At 38.0% G+C, this 23,425-nt stretch overlaps 1 protein-coding gene across 3 annotated transcripts in view; it reads left to right on the plus strand.

Moving 5' to 3' along the window:
• The window catches only part of LOC105492815 (adenylate cyclase 8), a 268,639-nt gene that overhangs the window by 175,017 nt on the left and 70,197 nt on the right, over positions 1-23,425 (plus strand). For all 3 annotated transcript variants that reach the window (XM_011760072.2, XM_011760073.3, XM_011760074.3), the window contains one exon: positions 7,792-7,892. In XM_011760072.2, coding sequence (XP_011758374.2) covers positions 7,792-7,892 — 101 coding nt within the window. The remainder of the gene's footprint in view (positions 1-7,791; positions 7,893-23,425) is intronic.

Genomic DNA, 23,425 nt, shown 5'->3' on the forward strand with positions numbered 1-23,425 from the left:
ATCGCATCAACTTTTATTGGAGTTGTAATGATTAGAATAAAACAATAAAGGAGAAATCTGGGCAAAGAAAAGAAGGCTAAGCAAACGAATGTATTTTCTGATGGGTTAGGATGTTGGACTCTGGAATTAGCTAATAAGCAAAATGCGCATTTTTGTCTTGGAGACATTCAGAATTTGTTGAACCACTCCATGTCTTATTTAGATGAGCAGAAATGGGAACATGGAGCATGAACCAAATGGTCTCAGCTTTTCTCTTTCATTTTTCTAAATCATGTATCTCCTAGTCATTTTCAAGATCTTATTATTAAAATAGTTTTTAAAGATTTATTCTGTTATAGCATCAGGCTCCTCTTGAGTTTTTACCACTCTAGTAAGTCCCAACATAGTATGAATACCTTGGCCTCCTCCTTCAGATATGAAGGACAGGTTTCAAAGAGGCTTAGGGAAGAAATCCATCCCTTAGTCAGGACAGTAGCCTTATAAGACTCCTTTATTATCTTGATATTACGTTGCAAAATTACAGCTGTTTCTACCACCCTCTAGGTAATCAAACGATATCAAGTGCCATTTCGTGTGTATTTTTTAATCAGACCAATTAGCTCCTGTCCCATAAAGCCAGCATTTTCTGAGTCAGGAATTCCAATTTCACCTATAATGGTGTAATATAGAATTACAGAATTATGAGGCCATTGACCTGATCACTGAAGCAATTTTAATGCTTCATGTGTAGACATCATTATCATCTACAACCAGGGACTTCTAGGTAAAGAATATAGCAATAGTTACCACTCTTTTGGCTTCTCCATGGCTGGGGGTGGGGGTGGGGGGCTGGACCACTCAAGAAATGAAGAGTTCTTCCTCCCAAGAATGGAAGATTTGGGGGAGAGTGAGCTGGAAGAATGGTGGTTTGGAAAGTTTTTAAAAATTCTTCTTGAAATTCTCATGTGCCCAGTCTAACCCCACTACCAAGGAAGAGCATAACGTTAGGAAATGTATTACCACCCTGGGGTCTTCTGTCACCCCTGGGCAGGTGTTCTCCCAGCCTTGCACTTCTGAGCCCGTCAATCTTAAATACATGTTAGCATGTTGCCTTGTGAGTCAACTTAACATGATTAAATCCACATTTGTTCAAAGGTCAGTTTACTTGGGAAGAAGTATGTCAGTGAGAGATTCTGCACACTCACCTGTCACTCATAGAATTGCTCTTAATAACAATTTTATTGATGTAGGAACCAAGATAGAGAAGACGGCCTATTTCAAAATTTAAAAATTGCTGAAACTTAGTCTCATTGCAATTATGCCTTTTATCCAAATTTTTTTTGTTTGTTTTTTGTTTTGTTTTGTTTGAGTCAGTGTCTCACTTTGTCTTCCAGGCTGAAGTGCAATGGCGCCATCTTGGACTCAATGCAACCTCCGCCTCCTGGGTTCAAGCGATTCTCCTGCCTCATCCTCCTGAGTAGCTGGGACTACAGGTGCACACCACCACACCCAGCTAATTTTTGTATTTTTAGTAGAGACAGGGTTTCACCATGTTGGCCAGGATGGCCTTGAACTCCTGACCGCAGACGATCCACCCACCTCAGCCTCCCAAAGCACTGGAATTACAGGCATGAGCCACTGCTTCCAGTCCAAATGGTCTATTTGAAGGATGCTCTAGGCTACTGCCATGCTACAGAATGCATGAATTTAACAACAGAACAGTGGTTAAATTTCTTCATCCACTAACGCAAAATGAACAGATTATCCCAGTTGAGAATTTTCTTTTACAAATATATTAATATATACTAATAAAAGATGTGCTAGAAAATTTTCTTTCATCAAACTGAATTTATCCAAAGATGAAATGGGCTCCTAAGTGAGGAGCTGATTTCCCCCAATACTGGAAATATTCAAGCAGGAGTTAATGGCTCATACCTGAGAGACATTACTGAGTTAAACTGGCATTAGTAAAGGTTGGAGCAAGATAACAATTACAATTCACTCCATCTAGAAGATTCTATAATCTCACCTACAATCTTTGATACAAAGACAGAGTGGCCGGGCACAGTGGCTCACGCCTGTGAGCCCAGCACTTTGGAAGGCTGAGGCAAGCAGATCACCTGAGGTTGGGAGTTCGAGACCAGCCTGACCAACATGGAGAAACCCTGTCTCTACTAAAAATACAAAAAATTAGCTGGGCGTGGTGGCGTATGCCTGTAATCCCAGCTACACAGGAGGCTGAGGCAGAAGAATCGCTTGAACTCACAAGGCGGAGGTTGTGTTGAGGCGAGATCACACCATCGCATTGCAGCCTGGGCAACAAGAGTGAAAGTCTGTCAAGAAAGAGAGAAAGAGAGAGAGAGAGAGAGAGAGAGAGAGAGAGAGAGAGAGAGAGAGAGAGAGAAAGAAAGAAAGAGAAAGAGAGAGAGAGAGAAAGAAAAAGAAAGAAAGAAAGAAAGAAAGAAAGAAAGAAAGAAAGAAAGAAAGAAAGAAAGAAAGAAAGAAAGAAAGAAAGAGAAAGAGAAAGAAAGAGAAAGAAAGAAAAAGACAGAGTACAGTTATAGTTTAGGCAATTAACTAGATAATTGTTTTAGTTATAAGCATCTTCTACATCTTATAGAAACGTAAGAATTGTTCAGTGCCTTTTAGCTTACAGTCAAAATGGAAAGTCTAGGAAAGCACTGTGGTTTTCCTCCCCCTCACCTAGGAAGAGTTCTTAGGACTATCCCAGGCGTGGAAACATGGAAGGCTGGAAGCTCTGTCCATCACCTCTGTAAGGGAACTTCCCTGATCATCTCTCTGTGGATAAGGAATCTGAAATAGATTTTTTTTTTTTTTCTGTGATCAGACTGGGGTTTCCCAGCTTCTTTGTGGTGGATCTAAAAACCCACTGACCCTCATGACTATGATTTCATTTCTGAATATGTCTTTCAAGATAATTCAGGGCCAGAATCCCCAGACATGAACAAAATGAAACACAAGTTTATCCTGCTCCACTTCCTCAGAAGGAACGAGTCTGAATTTCATCAAATCAAATAGGAATTTTCATTTTTGAAATGATTTCTTTATCATTTGAAGATTGTGGTCACTCGTCTTCTGTTGCATTTAAATAAAATCTACCATCTTTTGTTTTCTTCCCTATTATCAGTTCACCCATCCTGGCCTAAAAAGGGGCTCATTATTTTGCACTGCATTGTGCTGAGGATTCATTCGTCAATCAAGAAAATATAGCAGTGGCATTTTATTAAACTAATTCTTAGGCTGTTTCTAATATCCATTCTTTGCCTATATGCTTCACTTTCATTCTAACGAAGATTTACATAGGCTCAAATTTTTAACACATTCCCTTTCTTTGTATTATAAATTGCATCACTGAAATATACCCAAGAAATCTGATCATGCATCTATGAACAAGATAGCCTTACTCTGAAAACAGCAAGGAAGCAGTAGCCAGTGAGACCCTGCATTCTTGAGCAAAGCTCTTTGGATTCTCTATTTGCAATCTGTGAAGGTGTGATTGAGTTGCTCAGTTATTCAAATCCTCAGTTTCTTTATGTACAAAGTGAGGATATGATAAACAAGACCTGTAATAATTAAATGAGAACATTCATGTAAAGCACGTAGCACAGCACCAGCCTTGCACTAGATATTAGTCATTGTTATTCAAATTCCTTACCCTAGATTTTGACCCTTTTTTGAATCAACTAAGACCCTAAAGATTGAGAAATAATAATATTCCAAATCCTAATCTAAGATCTCCAAGGAAGTATTTGTAATTTGTTCCAAGTGTCTGAATTTTGCCACCAACTGACCATGACAAGCTCTTTCATATTTCTGATCCTCAAGTTTATCTGAAAAATATATATGTGTGTGTGTATGTGTGTGTGTGTGTGAGAGAGATTGCCAAGTTCTCTTGTAGACCAAGGGCTCAGTAAATTATAAGGGTTCACAGGTCATTTCCAAGAACACTTTTCCTAAGGATCCTATAAAAGTTAAGAATTCTACCCGGTGGTGGGTAATCTTTCAAGAAGCAAGGGGAATAATGAGAATGGAGTCTTCTTCCGAGTTAAAAAAAACACACATGAGATCATAATTTCTTTAGAAGAATCTTTTATAACATGGTGGAAAAATCGGTCAACAACACTTTTGGGGTCACTGCTGAGTGCAAGGTACAATACTGTACAGAGGAATAGAAGACAGCATCCTGCAAGGCAACACCGTTGAAAAGGCAAGGTTCACATTGATGAAAGTATAGAAATAAAATAAGTATAATTAATTGATTGACACTAGGTAACATTTATATAGGGTTATCATGTGCAAGGCACTGTTCTAAGCATCTTATACTTATTACCTCATTTCATTCTCCCAGTAACCCTTATGAGATAATTCCTATTATTATATCCATTTTCTAGATAAGGAAACTAAGACATAGAAAGCTTAAAGATTTTGTCCATAGGTGTTACAGCTGGGATTCAAACCCAGTTAATCTACCTCTTGATTAGTTCATGCTCACAACTAAGATATAAAAGGATAAGTGGGGCCAGGTGAGGAGAGAACAGGGATGAGACAAGGAGTCTCTAACTTTGGCAGGCATAAGCACACAACTAACCTAATAAAGCTATGAGCCAGAGTGTTCAGACCTTCACAAGTCAGGAGGAAGTGAAATGAATCACTACTCAATCTCAATACTCTACCATTCTGAGCCAATTAGGAATTTTCTTTTCGAAGTCCTGCTCTCCTTGCTTTTCCAAAGTAACAATGCACCACATTCTGAAACCCAGTATTTTATATTTGATGATGTCAACTTCACAAATATTATAAGATTCTTCTTTTATGTGACTATGCTAGGCACTGAAGTTCAAACAGGAAAATAATAGAATACTTCAAACTTATGAACTACATTAATGCCAAACTTAAGAGCTGTATTAATGTCCCCATTTGACAGATGAGAAAAGTGAGGTTCAAGGAAATTGGTTTTGCTCACAATAAAATAAAGACAGATCTAAAAGCAAAGTAAGTCTTCATACTTTGTCTCCACCCTATTTGCCATCTGAAGAAAATTGAAAATATAATATCTTCTGCAACTTTAGTCTGGACAAATGATGATAATGTAACATTTTTTAAGTCATCAGTAAAAAACATTCATGAAAGGAGTCACAGAGACTCAGACTTGGGATCTATAGGAAAGGATCTTTTCATAGGATCATGGGTCAATAATGGAAAGGAAGCCTTTACAAAGGAATGAGCTCTCAGGCTCAGGATCTGAGTGTTCAAGTTGAGGGTGTTTGGAATCCTGAGATGCCCTGCTCAGGACCAGAGAAAAGAAACCCACTTTCCCAGATAAAGCAGAGAAGGTCATGGGATGATAATCAACAGACCTTTGAGTAGACATCAAGAATGTTATGAAACGGATTTCTGAATTGGGAAGGCAATGGTCAATTACAAGTCCAAGATGCTGTGATGATGATAGTGATGATGACAAGTGATGATGATGATGATGATGATGATGATGGATGACATAAAAGAAGAAAAGGGCCAGGCACGGTGGCTCATGCCTGTAATCCCAGCACTTTGGGAGGCCGAGGTGGGTGGATCACGAGGTCAGGAGTTTGAGACCAGCCTGGCCAACATGGTGAAACCCCATCTCTACTAGAAATACAAAAATTAGCCAGGCGTGGTGGTGGGTGCCTGTAATCCCAGCTATTTGGGAGGCTGAGGCAGGAAAATCACTTGAACCCAGGAGGCGGAGGTTGCAGCGAGCCGAGGTCGTGCCATTGCCCTCCAGCCTGGGTGACAAGAGCAAGATTCCATCCTAAAAAAAGAAAAAGAAGAAGAAGAAAAGGAGGAATTTTAGTGTACTGATTAACTACACTAAAATTATTATTACTGCTGTTTTTAAATGTTCATTATCAAATCTATGCAATCATGCTGGTTTAAAATTAACCAGTAAGATGGCTGAGCGCAGTGGCTCATGCCTGTAATCCTAGCACTTTGGGAGGCCAAGGCAAGCAGATCATGAGGTCAGGAGATTGAGACCATCCTGGCTAATCCAGTGAAACCCCGTCTCTACTAAAATTACAAAAAAGTAGCCAGGTGTGGTGGTGGGCACCTGTAATGCTAGCTACTCGTGAGGCTGAGGCAGGAGAATAGCATGAACCCGGGAGGTGGAGCTTGCAGTGAGCCAAGATTACACCACTGCGCTACAGCCTGGGCAACAGAGCGAGACTCCATCTCAAAAAAAAAAAAAATTAACCAGTAAGCCAACAAAGAATAATTAGATCCTCTGTAATTTGTTGTTAGAAGGAATTCAAACATTTATCTTTATTTGAATTAACTGTTTTGTGGCTAAATAACTTTCGAGCTGCTCTGGGTAGGCCTCTATGATTGTGACCTGTTCTTGGGTAGCACCATTGATAACTATTAATAATATGGGCTTTCTGTGGTTTTATCAGGATTGAGGATGGCTTAGAGTGATTCTTCAGAGCCATGTTCCTGGCTCCCCTCCAGATAACAAGCAGGTTGTCAGCAAGTGGACAGAGGCCTTAATACTGGAGAGTAGAAAAAGCACTGCCCTGCAAAAGCAATAACTGTGCAGTCTCTAAACAGCATGGTGCTTCACCCAGAGAGCTCAACAACTGCAGGATATTCTCCAAACCTTAGCTATGACACTGAGAAGCGGAGTTCAGTCTAAAACCCAGACCACACCAAGAAGTCAGAAGAGAATAAAAATCATGTAACTGTTGATTGCAAACACCATATCAACAACAGATTGGACTGATTTTACTATTTCTTGACCTGACTGAAACCTTGTCTTGGTATTGTGGACATGGAGCCTAAGATGTTGTGAGACCTCTATTTGCCAGCTTCCTGTATGAAGTAACCATGAAATGCAAACCAGGGATTACAAAGTTCCAAAGTGACACTTAGTTCTCTGTCCCCCAAAAATAAAATAACCTGCTGGCTACTAGACCTCTCTCTCATTAAGGTCAAATGTGGGGCTTGGTTTAGGCTAATTCTAAGGTCTTTTTCAGTTTAAAAAACTTCCCACCTTCTGGAAGAAGTAGATATTCCCCAGCTTAGTAGCTCCAAGATGGTTCAAGAGTCTAGGCAGAAGTAAGGCAAATACGCATTGAGTGCTGACCTTCTAGAAGCTTTTAAAGCTAGACAATGAAATTACTGAGTACTCTGGATAATCAAAATAAAGTTACCACCATTCCCCAGGGCTGCCTTGAGCAGACACAGAAGGGCATCAAGCATATTGGTCTATTAGTCTTGGTTTCTCTTCTGTGAAATGAAACGGCTGCACTAGCTGGAGATCTCTCAGGCTATTTTCTATTTTAAGAGCCTGAGAATTTATTTTTAATAAGAAAAGGAGGCAGAAAGACTTCCTGGTAAAACATTTCCCTGTGTTCCCAAACTTAACACAAAACAGTACAAGATCCTTAAATGACTTAAGTTTACTCATGAAGAAAGTCAATGCGAATTTGATTTGCTGCATATATGGATGTGCGCTCTTCTGTTCTGTTAAAATAATGTTAGTTCAGAGGGAGGGGAAGAACTGGATAAGCTCATACAAAGTATCCCTCCCACTGTATTTACTCCTGGGCTCTCACTGGAAAGTTGGCAGGAGGGATGGGGATAATGCTCTGTGAAGGTTTTATTAAGATATGAATTATTCTTAATTTAAAAAAAAAATCTGATTGTCTTGTTTCTTCTTGATGTTTCCCTCAACCTCAAATATCACTAAAACTTAATTCTTCCAAAACCCAGCTCTGCTGCAAAGTAACTCATTCTCTGTTTTTTTAATTACAGTATTCTCAAATGAGGGATGAAGTGTTCAAGTCAAACTTGGTCTGTGCATTTATCGTTCTTCTGTTTATCACGGCAATACAAAGTTTGCTTCCTTCTTCAAGGTAAATATGAAAGAACTAATTGATCCGGTGAAATATCTTTGTGAGATTCCTCACCTGGAGTCAGCCAGCTGACTTTTCAAAGGATCGGAATTTCAAATAACTGAGTCCAGGACCCATACCAAAACGTTTGACTGTTTCAATGTCTGTTCTGGTTGTCTTACTCTGCTAATAATCTCAAAACTCTGCCCAGACAATAATCTTTTTCCCAATCTTAATAAAAACAACCAAAATGAAAATAGGCCCCACTCTTATTTGACATGACACCCATGAATGCAGAAAATAAGTATAAGAACGTCAATCACCATTTACTTGTGCTTTTGTTAGTATAATTCATTCACAGATACAGCATCATACGTCCTTGGGTCTGCAAAATCAACACTTTAATAATAATGCAAACACCTGTTTGTGGCCAGCCACTGTTCTAAATACTTTACATACAAAAGCTTCTGGAATCCCCATGACAACCTCATGAGGTAGGTGCCATGATTATCCTCACTTTAAAGAGGAGGGAACTGAGGTTCATAATAGTGAAATAAATTCCCTAAGATCTCATCATTCCAAGATGTCACTGCCTAGATTCAACCCAGGAAGACTAGCTCTAGAGCCTGGGTTCTCAACCCTCTATTAGACGCATATTGTCCAGGTAATAGATGCTCTAGCCAGGATTTGAAGCTAGTTCTGGATTAATCCAATAGCCATGCTTTTTCATCTCCTCTAAACTATAAGCTAGCTCCTACCTCTTTTCTCAGCTAAATTGCCTTCTCCCTATACTTACCATGAGTTTTCCCCTTTCACATGATTTTAAAAAATCAACAAATGTTTTTTAAATACTTAATACAGGCAAAGGAACATTATAGCCCCTGAGGATGATACAGTTTTGGAAGAAGAGGTTCTGTAACCTCTAAGACATAATTTAGTAGGTGACAAAGACATTAACAATGGCTCCCAGTTACTAAACACTTATACCTGCCAGGAAAGTACTACATCTTTTACATGGATTGTCTCAAAAAGCCTCAAAAATAACTGATGAGTGAGGCAGCATTCCAATTCCCATTTGTAGATGAGGATTTATCCCAGGTCACATGTCTGTGTAATATCTGAGCTGAAATTTGAACCCAGAGACAGAGTCTGTGCTTTTAGTTACAAGACTGCTTTGCATCAAAATCAGTGATTCATTCTGACCACATGACTTCAAGGAAAAATTTGCAGAAAAGGATTTGAGTTGAGTAAGATGAGAGAGAAAAAAGTAGGAGACTATTATATTTGGAAAACTGCTCTGGCAAAGTCATACAAGTGAGAAAGACCTTGTGTTTATAGAATAGTGAGTAAATGTGAGAGCCTATAGCAAAGGGCTTGTGCAAGAGTATAGTAGACACTATGGCTGAAAAAGGAGAGAATCAGCAGAAGTTCAATGTTCATAACTATGTTAAAGACTTTGGAACTGATCCTGAGGGCAGGAAGGAACCCCAGGAGATTTTTAGGAAGATTGTAGCATGATGCTGTGGAAGAAGGATGTTCAAGATAACTAATATGCAAGGGCTGGCCATGCTTGACTTTCCCCCTAATTAGCAGGGTGCATTAGAAAGAGAGAGGGGATTCCAGGAAGATGATGGCACAGATGGTACATTTCTTAATATCTCAGAATTCTTACAAATTTGACAAACTAGATAGCAAAACCAAAACCTCATAGACTATATTTATAACAAAAAAGGATGATAGACCAAACATTCCAACATAGAAGTGGGTTGCAACAATCCCCCAATGGCCCCAAAATGTGTGTGATATCAGTACCTATATGGGAGAAAGCAGAAAGAAGTACTGGGCATGTCACACCGGGCAACAAAAGGATCTATCTCAACATAGCCAGGAGACATGCACTGAGAAGTGCTGTGAGCCAAATTAAGAAAGCAAATGAAAGTGGGAAGGAGTTTACTTAATCCAATAACATTTTGAAAGGCCTGAAGAGCTGGAACCATCAAGACACTATGAACTCGTGAAACTGATCATCTAATCTCCCTCTCATGATAAAGCCCTGAAAGGAACTGTGTGAGTGAAATCAAAATCACTTACAATAAGGGCTATCCAGGTTAAAGTGGGAAGGGATTCTAGCTATCATGTTTTGAAACACTACATGAAAGCAACCAAAGAGAAAGCTCTATAGAGTTAAAAAATAAATAAATAAACAATCCTGAACTATGCTATTTCTAAAAGTTCAGGGAAGTGTTTTACACAAAAATGAGCAACAAAATATATTGATGGCAATCCTATACTAAGCTATTATAAAAAATAAGAGAATAACAAGTAGAATAATCTTCTTGTAGTCATTGAAAGCACTCCAGAAAGACTTGCCCACAAAATATATCAAAACTTTAACCTATTCTTTTAAAAGGAGCTGAAGCACTTAATGTGGTTCAAGACATGAAATAACAACCTAACCAAAATTAGAAAAACTTAGACATTTGGAAAGAGAACTCAGGAAATACATAAAAATTTAAATATATATATATATATTTCAGAAATGAAGACAGCAAAAGAGAACATACAGCACATAAACACAGCAAAAATTACTTACTTAAGAGATATAGAGGCCGAGCGCGGTAGCTCACTCCTCTAATCCCAGCACTTTGGGAGGCCGAGGCGGGCAGATCATGAGGTCAGGAGATTGAGACCATCCTGGCTAACACGGTGAAACCCCATCTCTACTAAAAATATAAAAAATTAGCCGGGCATGGTGGCGGGCACCTGTGGTCCCAGCTACTCGGGAGGCTGAGGCAGGAGAATGGCGTGAACCTGGGAGGCAGAGCTTGCAGTGAGCTGAGATGGCGCCACTCCACTCCAGCCTGGGTGACAGAGCTAGACTCCATCTCAAAAAAAAAAAAAAAAAAAAAGAGAGAGAGAGAGAGAGAGATAGAAAGTGAAAGAAAGAACATCATTTTTTTAAGTCAAAAAGAAAATTAAAAAGATTGACAGAGCCTTCTTCTCCATACCTTAACGTCACACCAACAATGACCCTGTATACTAACCATGGATACTAACAGCTGAAAGAACTGCAAGACACAGATTCTTTCTGAGGAAGAGTACATAGGGAAGCCCACATCAAGGGGGGAAACTAATACTCTAGAGGAATTTGAAGCTACTGGAACATACAGCTATAGCAAACCTTAAACATAGCTTAACTCCCAGCCGGAGTGATATAAATCCTCACAGAAAATATCTATTTACTTCAGCTTCTATTACCTGATACAATATGAACAGTTTTCAACAGAAAATTACAAGGCATACCAAAAAAAAAAAGAAGAGACAAAGAAATCATCAGAATCAAACTCAGATATAACAGTGTTAAAGTTATCATACAGGGAATTTTTAATAACTATTATTAATATATTAAAGGTTCTAATAGAAGTAGACAATGTTCAAGAAAAAAATGGGCAATATAAACAGAGATCGAAACTCTGAGCGAATCAAAGGAAATAAAAGGAAAGGATAAAAATTTAAAAACACCTAACAAATAATGAATGCCTTCAATGGGCTCATCAGTAGGCTCAGAAAGGCCAAGGAAATAATCAGTAAGTTTGAAGACATGTCAATAGAAACTTCCCTAACTGAAATGTAAAGAAAAAAAGTGAATGGGGGTTGGGCAGGGAACATGGGTCAAAGCATCCAAGAACTCTGGGACAATTTCAAAAGAAGAAATATATGCATAATTAGATTACCAAAAGGAGAAGAAAGGAGAACTAAGCAAAATAAATATTTAAAGTAATAATGGCTAAGAATGTTCCAAAATTAATAACAGACAACAAACCACAGAATCACAGAACCACAGAACTTTAAAGGTTAAATACTTTGGTTAAATAAAAGTAACCAACCAGGATAAACATCAAAAGAAAGATATTGTATTCAGACTGCAGAAAAGGAAAGACAAAGGGAAAATATTAAAGGATACCACAGTGAAGGACATCATCTTACCAGAAGGAAGGACATTGCCTTACCTATAAAGGAACAAAGATAACAATTACATCAGACTTTTTGTCAGAAACCATGTAAGCAAGAAGAGCATGGAGTCAAGTATTTAAAGTATTGAAAGAAAAATCATCAACCTAGAATTCTATATCCTTTATAAGTAGAGAAGAAATACTTTCTCAGAAAAAAAATTATATTTTTAGCCAACATTCCCTGTAAGAAATGTGAAAAATTTCTTCAAACAGCAAGAAAATAATAGAGATCAGAACTTGGATCTCCATAAAGAAAGAGCATCAGAGAAAAAATACATGAAGTTAAGTAAAATGTTTTGAGCTTAATCTTAGTTGATCTAAAACATTATTTTTTGTTTAAAGCAACAATATTAACAATGTATTTGGTGGTTATAAATATGGATAAAAGTGAGATGAACAACAGCAGTGTCACAAGGGACATAAGGAAGGAATTGGGAATGCTTTGTTTTAAGGTAACTGCATTACACATGAAGTAGTATGAAGGTTGAGTTACATTAATTTAAAATACATATTATAAGTTCTTGAGCAAACACTAGAAAAAGTTTTTTAAAGAAATAAATATAATTGATACGCTAAGAAAAAAATAAAATTAAATCATATAAAATGCTCAATCAAAATCAGAGAGAATGTTAAACAAGGTGAACAAAGAATAAATGCAGTGGATGAAAAAGATAGTTACAAAGATGATGGCTGTTAAACCAAGCATAAAATTAATTATTTTTTGATGTTAATGTTCTCAATATACCAATCACAAAGCAGAGCTTGTCAGAGTGGATTAAAAAAAGACCCAAATAGATGTTGTATACAAGAAGCCCACTATAGATATAGACTCAAATAAGTTAGAGAAATGAAGAAATATACCATGCTAACACTAATCAAAAAAAAACTTAAGTAGCTATATTAATTTCACACCAAATAGACTCAGAACAAGGAAAAGTGTCAAAGATAAAAATGGAAATTACATAGTGGTTAAAAAGTCAATTCTCTAAGAAGAATTAGCAATATGAACATTTATGTGCCTAACAAGATAATGTCAAACTACATGAGGCAAAAACCGATAGAACTGAAAGGAAAAATAAATAAACCCACTATTATAGTTGGAGACTTCAACATTCCTCTGTCAGTAATTAACACATCATGTAGGCAGGAAATCATTATGGATATAGATAACCTGAACTTATCTAATCAATACTAATAGACTATTCCACCCAGTGGAAGAAAACACATTCTTCTCAAGCTCACATGGAACAGTAACGAAGGTAGACCCCATTCTGGGTCATAACACACCTTCATAAATTTAAAAGAGGAAAAATAACATAAAGTATGTTCTCCGGTCACAGTGGAGTTAAACTTCAATAATAGAAAGATAGCTAGAAAATTACAAAACACTTGGAGATTAAATAACAAACTCTTCAATCAATGTGAGTGAAAGAAGAGATTTCAAGAGACATTTAAAAATATTTTGAACTAAATGAAAATGAAAACACAACTTACCACATTTGTGGGATGCCATGAAAGCAGTGCTTAGAGGGAAATTTATATTAAATGCATATATTATCAAAGAAAAGAGATCTAAATAACAATCTAAGCCTCTACCTTGGGAAACTACAGAACAAAAAGCAATTTAATCTTGTAACAAAAAGGAGAAAATAAATCCTACCAATTAGGGCAAAAAACAATAAAACTAAAAACAGGAAAACAATAAAGAAAATCAACAAAATTAAAATCTAGTTCTCTGACAATATCAGTAAAATTGGTAAACCTCTAGCCAAGCTACTCAAAATAAAAGAAGACACAAGTTACCAACATCATAAATGAAAAAGTGGTTCTCACTGGTGATCCCATGGACATTAAATAAGAAAATAATATTACAAGCAACTCTGTGTCCATAAATTTGATGGCTGGGATGCAATGGACCAATTTGTTGAAAGACACAAACTATCTACATTCCAATGAGAAGAAAAGGACAATCTGAATAGCCTTATATCTATTTAATAAAGGTAACCAATAATTTTTAAACTTACAAGAAATAAAACATCAGACCCAAATCGTTTCACTGGTGAATTCTACCAATATTTAAAGAAAAAGCAATACCACTTCTCCATAACCTCTTAGAAAATAGAAGTAGAGGGGACAATTTCTAATTCATTTTATTGGGTCATATTACCCTAACACAAAAACCCAACAAAAACACTGAAGTAAAGGAAAACTACCAACCAATATCTCATAAACATAAACATAAAACCTCTCAAAAAATATTAGCAAAAGAAATCTCACAATGTGTAAAAAGAAGTATACACCCTGGTCCAACAGAACTTCTCCCAGGTATGCAAAGTTTATTCAACATTCTAAAATCAAACAATAGTGATTCACCATATTAGTAAGTTAAAGAAGGAAAATTGTATCATCATATCAATTGCCAAAGAAATGCACTGGATAAAATTCAATGTCCATTTATGTTAAAAACTCTCAGGAAACTAGCAATAGAAGGGAACTTCTACAACTTGATAAAGAATATCTCCCCAAAAAAAAAAAAAAAAGCTATAGATAACATCATCTTTAGCGGTAAAGGACTGGAGCTTTCCCCTTAATATCAGAAACAAAACAAAAATACATTCTCACCACTTGTATTTAATATAATTTTGGAAGTCCTAGCTATTGAAACAAAACAACAAAAAGAAATAAAAGGCATACATATCAGAAAGGAAGAAATAAAACTATGTTTATCCACCAATGACATGGCTTTCTATACAGAAAATCCCAAAGGATCCACCAAAACATTTCTAAAACTAACAAACAAATATAGTCAAGTCACAGAATACAATGTCAATGTATGAAAGTCAATTGTTTTCCTCTATATCAGCAATCTAACTTGAAAACTGAAATTAAAGAAACAATATTATTTACAATAGCACCAAAAATGAAATACTTAAATATAAATTTAACAAAATTTGTATAAGATCTGTGTAAAGAAATCTTCAAAACACTGATGAAATAAATCAAAGATGTAAATAAGTGAAGAAATATTCTGTGTTCATGGATTAGAAGACTTGATAATGTTAAGATGTTAATTTTTCCCAACTTGATCTATAGGTCAATGCATTGTCAGTCAAAACTTCAGCAAGCTATTTTATAGATATCAACAAACCAATGCTAAAGGTTGTAGGAAAAGACAAAGATATAGCATAGCCAACACAATATCATAAAAGAATAACAACAAAGCTAGAGGATTCACACTACCTCATTTCAACACTTACTATAAAGCTACAGTATGACGCTAAAGAAAGAATAAACACATCGCTCAATAGAACCAAAAGGAAACCCCCAAAAATAGACCTATACAAATATAATCAATTGATTTGCAGCAAAGATGCTAAGAAATTTCCATGGAGAAAGGCTATTCCTTTTAACTAATGGTACTGGTAAAATTGGATGTCCAATTATCAGCAAACTAACACGGGAACAGAAAACCAAACACCGCATGCTCTCACTCATAAGTGGGAGTTGAACAATGAGAACACATGGACACAGGGAGGGGAACATCACACACCGGGGCCTGTCGGGGGTGGAGGGCAAGGGAAGGGAGAGCTTTAGAACAAACACCTAATGCATGCAGGGCTTAAAACCTAGATGACGGGTTGATAGGTGCAGCAAACCACCATGGCACGTGTATACCTATTTAACAAACCTGCACATTCTGCACATGTATCCCAGAACTTAAAGTAAAATTTAAAAATAAATTTAAAAATTGGGTATCCATATGCAAAAACTTGAGCCTATATACAGACCTTAAACCTTCACAAAAATTAACACAAGATGGTTTATATACCTAGATGCAAAAGTATAAAATTTCTGGAAGAAAACATAAATAAAATTTTGGTTTTGAATTTGGTGATGAGTTTTCAGACACACCACCAAAATTATGATCCATGAAAGAAAAAATTTATAAGTTGGACTTTACTGAAATTTAAAATGTCTGATCTATGGAAGAGACTGTTTTGAGAATGAAAACACAAACCACAGACCAGAAGAAAATATTTGTAAAATATGTACCTGGGAAAAGATTTGCGTCCAAAATATTCAAAGAACTCCTAAAACTCAACAATTAAAAAACAATCCAATTTTTTAAATGGACAAAAGATTTAAACAAACAACTCACCAAACAAGATACACAGATACCAAATAGGCATGTGAAAAATGCTCAACATCGTTGGCCATAAGGGAAATTTAAATTAAAACAATGACCTACCACTACATACCCAGCACAATGACTAATATATAAATCAATAAATAAGTAAATAAATAAATAACTGTCAATACCATTTGCTGGAGGGAACAACAACAAAAACTCTGTGGCATATCCAGACAATGAAGTAAGATTCCACTATAAGAAGGAACAAGATATCAGCCACACAAAAACATCAATGAACCTTAAATGCCATATTCCTAAGTGAAAGAAACCAGTTTGAAAGGCTTTATATGTATTATTCCATTTATATAATGTTCTGGAAAAGACAAAACTATAGAAATGGTAAATAGATCATTAGGTGAGAGGAGTTTGGGAAATGAGGGAAAGGAGAATTAAATAGATGAAGTCCAGCATGTTTTTTAAGGTGGTTCATTTGGTGTACTGTAATGGTATATACCTGACACTACGCATGTATCAAAATCTATAAAACTTTACAGCACAGAGAATGAACTTTAACATATACAGGCTTCAAAACATTTTATTTAGGAGTTTAGGGGATCCCATGATGGAATCAGACTGTGACAAAAGAATCTGTGTTAAAAGTGTATGAAGCAACCTCCCTGAAGGGGATGTGGGGGGTAAAACGGTGTACTAAGTAGCTTTGAAAATGAGAGAAGTTTGTAGGATTAAAGGCAAGATAAACTGCATTTAAGCACTGTACTCTAGTTGATATAGGAATTTCCCACTGAGGCATGGATTAAGAATTTGCAACACCTTTATGTGTATACTGGAACTAAACAATTGTGTAAATGAATGGCAGATGGTGGGAGTCAGTTTTCTCATTGTTGGAATGAAGTTTACATACAAGCGAAGGGAGAAAGTTAGAAAGATCCTTGTGGTAATGGATTACAGTTGGAGACATCTGTATGAACTCATGCATAGCTTAATATAGGTAGAGATGATTACATGTAGGAATATTTATAGATATGTTTATATGCACAGGTTGGAATATACACATACATTTCCTTTCTTTGTCATTGGAGAGGGCCTGGAAACAATGACACCTCAGTGGTAATGAGCACATCTACCACTCACATCTTGGTTTCTAATGCCAATATCCAATAAAAGGAACCAAGGATCCTTGGAGAACTGTCTGATTCTAACAGTGGGGCAGGAAATACACAAGATTCGCCTTGGCTATCTCATAGGGCCAGAAAATAAGAATGTGTTAAAACATACATACATACACATGCACACACACACATATACATGATAATGGGAGTATTTCAAAGGGACACAGGAGCCAACAAAAGAGCCCCCAAGGGCTAAAGCTGGAATAAATTGAGGAACAAAATAAACAATGTAGCATTTATTTATAATCTACAATATAAAATAAATATCCACCAGTCCATATTAATATAAATTAATGGTATGTCTCCCATGCAGAGAAAGTCTACACATTTTGTGAAGATAATCCACCCTCAGTGAGGAGGAACTTAACTCCCCACTCCTTAAGTATGGGCAACAGCAAAAGTGATTTTCTTCCAAAGAGTAAACTAAGTACAGGGGGCAAATATGGAGAAACCTTATGAATACTACCTCAGCCAGGGGATAAAGGTTAACACCAATAGTGATAAGTTATGTTGATGGGATCTAGTAACTATGGCACATAACCTCTGTGATCTTCCTCCCCAAACCCATAATGTAATCATGAAGAATATTTCAGACAAATCTTAGTTGAGGGACAGTTTACAAAACACCTCACCAGTGTTCCTCAAAACTGTCAAAGTCATTTAAACCAAGGGAGGTCTGAGAAAATGTCACAGCAAAGAGGCACCTAAGAAGACATAACAACTAATTAAATGGAAGATGATATCCTGGACTGGAGAAACACCTATGGGAAGATTTAGAAAGAATGACCAGCTCTGCATCTATGAGCATACCCCAGGGCTAGATTGTGGTCTTGAAGTAATATCTCTGTTTTAAAAAAAAAAATTGGAGATATGGCTAATTTTAGGACTGGAGCAGGAAATATGCTAGACAAGCCTAGAACATCTTGTCCTACAAGAAAGCAAGGATGTCATCAAACACTATTAGGATCATGTCAAAAGAACCCAGGAGCCACATTATAGAAGTTCCCACTGTCCAAAGATGGAATAATTTGAGCTGTAACAGGGATAATTATTAAAACACTTATGAAAACCCAGCAAATTTATTTAGCATTATGAGTTTGTAATGATTTTTTTAAGTTTGTAGTCTTTAGTGGATGATAGGGAACTGGCTGATTATCTAGAAAACTTGTAAAAAAGTGAGAGAAACAAGTGTCTTTTCTGTATGGACTGTACCATAAGATCACTAAATAGTAAGTGAGGGGAAATATCATAAAAGAATTTTATGATATCCTAGCTAAAACATTTTAAAGAAATAAAAGAATTAAAATATCATCATATTCCAACCCATAATGAATTAATGGATCTACAAACTGAGCATCAGAGGATGCTATCAACACAAATAAGAGAGACAATCATACCTCCCGGTGGGGGCACACAATACCACCTATGGTCTTACCAGTGGGATCAAACCTACATTTGATCAGGCCTTTGAATCCAGCTTCCAGTTTTCAGGAATTATAGAGGACAGAGAATGTTGAATATGTACACACCAGTAAAATCCAGAGAGTGAGAAATGCTATGGGTCAGAGGCATGTGTTTTTCAATAAATACATTGTAAGGAAGATAAAAGGATAAAGAGAGAAGTTACAGATTTTAAGATTTAAAAGACAAATCAGATTTAATAAAAATGGGTGAGACTAAACTGTAGTGTCTATAAAGAAAGGATAAAACTATAAAGAAATGGAAATGGAAAGTGATTAATTGAGGTTGAGAGAGAGGATTATGACTCAGGGCTCAGGGATGGGCTTTTGGTGTGCCCTGCAAAGTTCTATGTCAGGAATTGATGGTCATTACAAAGGCAGACACTTTATAAGAACAAATTAAGCTGTACTTTTGTGTGGTTTTCTTTATGCTTCATTTTACCGTTTTTAAAGTTATTAATGTGGGGGGAGGCCTACCTACTGTTGCCAAATGTGGACTAGGAGTCCTCTCACCAATAGCCACTGATGGTTATTATGTTCCAGACTTGTTCCAAACACTAGGAATAAATCTCCAAACAAAAAAAGATTACAAGAACAAAATCCCTGCCCTCCTGGACTGTATACTCTGGTGAAATTAGACTAAGGCATAAAGAATATATATGTATCTGTCCAGGTGTATATACTACATACATAGCTCCTCATATACTACGAAGGTAGACATATAGGTAGACATGTATATGCTATGTATGTAGATATTTATAGCTATCCAATTAATAAATCAGAAGAAGGGTACCAGAGAATACGAGGAAAGAATGAGTTTCTTGACTGCCTAAGAGCCTGTGAGGACTAGGGTCCTGAGAGAAGGCACCTTAGGGTGGTGAGCTGTGAGTGTTGGTGGGGCCTTGCAAGATTCAGCCAAATCTGCTGGGCTCCTCTAGTCACTCTTGTTGATGGGAAGGTGGTAGGCGAGAAGGGCATGGCCGTGTCTGTTGCTTCCTCTGGACTCCTGGAGCTCAAGGTGTTGACATTCCCAGCAAAAACGCGACAAACATCAGTGTGACAGTTTGTGCTGAAGAGTGGGGATATACAGTCAGGGTCTCTGCCATCATAAAGCTGATCATCTAGTAGGGCTAAAAGACAATTAGCCGAACAGCTATCATATGGGGTGATGACTATTGTGATGGGCAAGGTGTAAGCTGGGATTCAATGTGCAGGAGTTGTGGTGAGGCAAAAGTAATCCTTTTGCCTCTGGAGCAGGCTTCCCAGAGGAGATGACAGTGACAGCTCACCTGGCTCCTAAAGGAGCTCACCAGGTCATGGAAAAGCCTGAGAAAAATTAAGGGGAGGAAGGGCTGGGAATAGAGCATTCTGGAGGGTAGAAGTTGTGAAGCTCTTTAAGGAGTGTAACTGGTTGGCAGAGGAGTCTTTATTGAAGCATTTTTAATGAAAGAGATGATGTGATCAGATTCATGTTTAGAAGGATCATCATGAATGGGGATGGTGGAGAGGTGGGAGTGAGATCTGGATTTGGGATGACCAATTAGGAGGCAATTGAAAAAAAAAATCTGGCAAGAAATAATAAGGACAAGAGAGTGGGAAGAAGGGTGGACAGAAGAGGAAGAATTTTTAAGATATTTAGGGCAGAGAGTTGATGGTTCACAGTGACTGACTGGATGTGGGGGATGAGAGAGATGGAGAAGACCAGGATGAGCCCGAGGATCTGTACTTGGCACTGGACAGGAGAAGGGGCCACTGTCCTCCACGAGAAACGAGCCTCAGGCTTCCCAGCTGGCCTGGACAGGATTTCTTTCCAGTTGGTGTGATGGGGGCAGGGGAGGGGAGCAAGCCTTGATGCCCTAGTTCCTGGGGTTCAGGGGGAAAAGACCTGGACCCTCACGCAGCAGCTAGTCAGAAGGAGTCTCTGACTCTAGAATTCAAGGTGAAGCCCATAACTGAAATACAGCCCACACCCCAACCTCACCTAGTGAAGAGAAAAATCCTGACAATGAAGGAAGCTGAACTCTGACCAGACAATCCATATGCTGTGGGAATTGGGTGGCCCATTTACCCCAGACACAGCAAACGCTTTCTTTAATACGTGCTGGTTCCCTCTCCAACTCATTTTGTTTCTGTTTGATGCTTTGCAACTGAACAGATGGTGGGTGCTTTTCACTCGCATTTCTTCTGTCATGGATTTTTTTGGCAGATGAGGCAGTCTCTACTCATATGACCACAGCTAATTCTTAGCCCTCAAAGCAAAAATTAATGGACTCTGGCAAAAAAAAAAAAGAGAGAGAGAGAGAGAGAGAGAGAGACAGTGCTTACCCAGCTCTTTCCTTTAATTTCCACATGCCCACAGATGTTCCTCTCCAAGAAGGGTAAACAAAGGAAAGACTAGAAAATACTTCTTGTGACTATAGAACAATGTATCTGGTTTGCATGTGGTGATGAGAGAGAGAGAAAGATGCAGAAAGAGAGACAGGGACGCAGGAAGAGGGAGGGAAGGGGAAAAGAGAGAGAGATAGTGACCTAAAGAGGGAAGGAAGGGAGGGAGGGAGGGAAGGAGGAAGGAAAGAGGCAGGCACTGGGTCTTATTATTTTCTGTGCGTTATACTACCTATATGTATATATTTAACCTCTCTGAAACCTCTGTTTCCTCATCTGTAAAATGGGAATGATAATGCTCACTTGCCAAGACTGCAGTAAAAATTAAGTTAACCAAGCCTATTTCTGGTAAATTCCCTTTTGGAGTCACAGTATCTTCATCTGTTGAAAGGGCTAAGAATATCTTTCTTCAGGGTTGCTGCAAGGATCAAATACACTATTGCACTCATCGAGTCTGTAGATTCTAAAGTGTTGTCCAAGTGCCATCTTTCAGTATAACCTGAGTTTTTGTTTCCTATTGCACCGCAAGCTGCTATAGGCTGTTCACTCATCCCACTGATTCCTGCCTTCCCAGCAAATGTCAAATCACAATATCAATACAAACCATTTTAAAGACAGACTGCAGAGAATAATTAGGACTTAATGTCTAGAAATGATTTGGATAGAACTTTGCAAAGCCTGTCATTCCTTTTGAGACTCGATTTCAGAAATGAAAGCTTTCCTTGCCTCTTATGCACACCAACAATGCAAAAGCAAATTCAGAACTCCTGGACGCCTGAGTGGCTCTATAATTAGATAAAATGTGCAATCTGATGTTATAATGTTTACATGTAAAGAAATAAATGAATGCTGAGGAACTGCCGCAGAGATTTCCAGAGAAATTTAATATACAGTGCTAATACCTTTGCTTTAAAAGCTATTCTTGTAATTAATACCCTTGCCATAGAACTTTAATGTGCCTTTGATATCCTGAATTTCATGATGAATAGAGAAAGAGAACTAACATTTCTTTAAATGTGTATTATACTACTTTATGACGTCGTTTAATCTCAGAGCCTCCTTTAAAACGTAGGCTTAAAAAAATCCCGGTTTTACAGGTTAAAAAGTAATTCTCAGAGGAATCAATTACCTTGCCCATGACCGCACTACTAGTTATGCTTCAGAACTATAGGTTCAAACATTTAAGGCTTTGCTCTTGCCACTGGAGCACACTGCCTGTTTTTCACCTCCCTTTCCCTTTTACAGCAAACCAAGAAGAAAGTCATTTAAAACTGTGTCAGGCACTCAGGTGAGTTCTGTGTGCAAATCCTCCCACACAGCCCTGCAGATACCCTGATGAACTCCCCATCATGCCAAAGATTACACAAAAGTTCAATCACGAAATGGGGAAAAAAAAAACATCAATTTTATAAATTTCCAAACAATTGCCCAGGTAGCCTATGCAAAACTATGATAAAAGCTGGTATACAAAATGTGGCTAAAGTCAAGAGACCACATGGCCTCCATCCTGAATCTCTTCTCTGCTGGCCTTCAGATCCCACCATTAAACTCTGGTGTGAGATCTTCCACTATGATGCTGCCAAAGAACAAACCAGCGCACACCCACCAGTGCCAAAGGTGAATGAGGCAGACCTGAGAAGGTGCCATCTGTGCCCAGAGCCAGGGTTAAGCCAACCTGGGCTTTCTTCTTTAAAGGCAGAGATACCCCGGCCAAAGAGAAAAGATGGTCAGCCCTCCTCCCATAGGGTAGATCAAGGCTCTGGCTTCCTTGTCGTCTCAGTGGATTGAAGAGGAGGAGAATATAAGCATCTGAACTATGCATAAACACTGACCTTTAACAATGACCCTGCCCTCCAAGGAAAATGAGGTCCACTGAGCACCTCTGACAGTTTCTGGATTCGCCCTTCCTCCTTCCTTGGAGAAACACAGTGAGCAGGCAGAGGAATAGTCTGGGCATGTAGGTGGAAGTCTTCTTCCCTATGAAGGCTGCTGAGGGGAGGAGCAGAGTCTTCTCTTCCCAGAAAAAGCATAAGTCAATGAATACTTATTGAGCACCTTCTGTGTATTCAGCCCTATGCCAGGTGTCATGGAAGAATCCAAAGGAAAGCTGAGCCTTACATGAAGAACAGGACATGCCATGTTAAGTGCCCATAAGGCAGAAGAAGGTGCATAGCACTGGGGGCAGACTGCACATAGTTCAACATTGCCCAGACCATGGGGTGCAGAAGGGTGAGGGAGGAAAAAAAAAGGCAGGAAAGAGCCAAGAGCAGACACTCAAGGCCCTGTATGCCATGCGGAGGTCCACAGGCAGTGGTGGCCATGTAAGAATTTGAGGCTCCAGCTGAGCATCTGTCAAACCTGCCTTTCCCTGGTT

This window comes from Macaca nemestrina, chromosome 8, assembly GCF_043159975.1.
Source record: "Macaca nemestrina isolate mMacNem1 chromosome 8, mMacNem.hap1, whole genome shotgun sequence".
In the NCBI taxonomy this organism is placed as follows: Eukaryota; Metazoa; Chordata; class Mammalia; order Primates; family Cercopithecidae; genus Macaca; species Macaca nemestrina.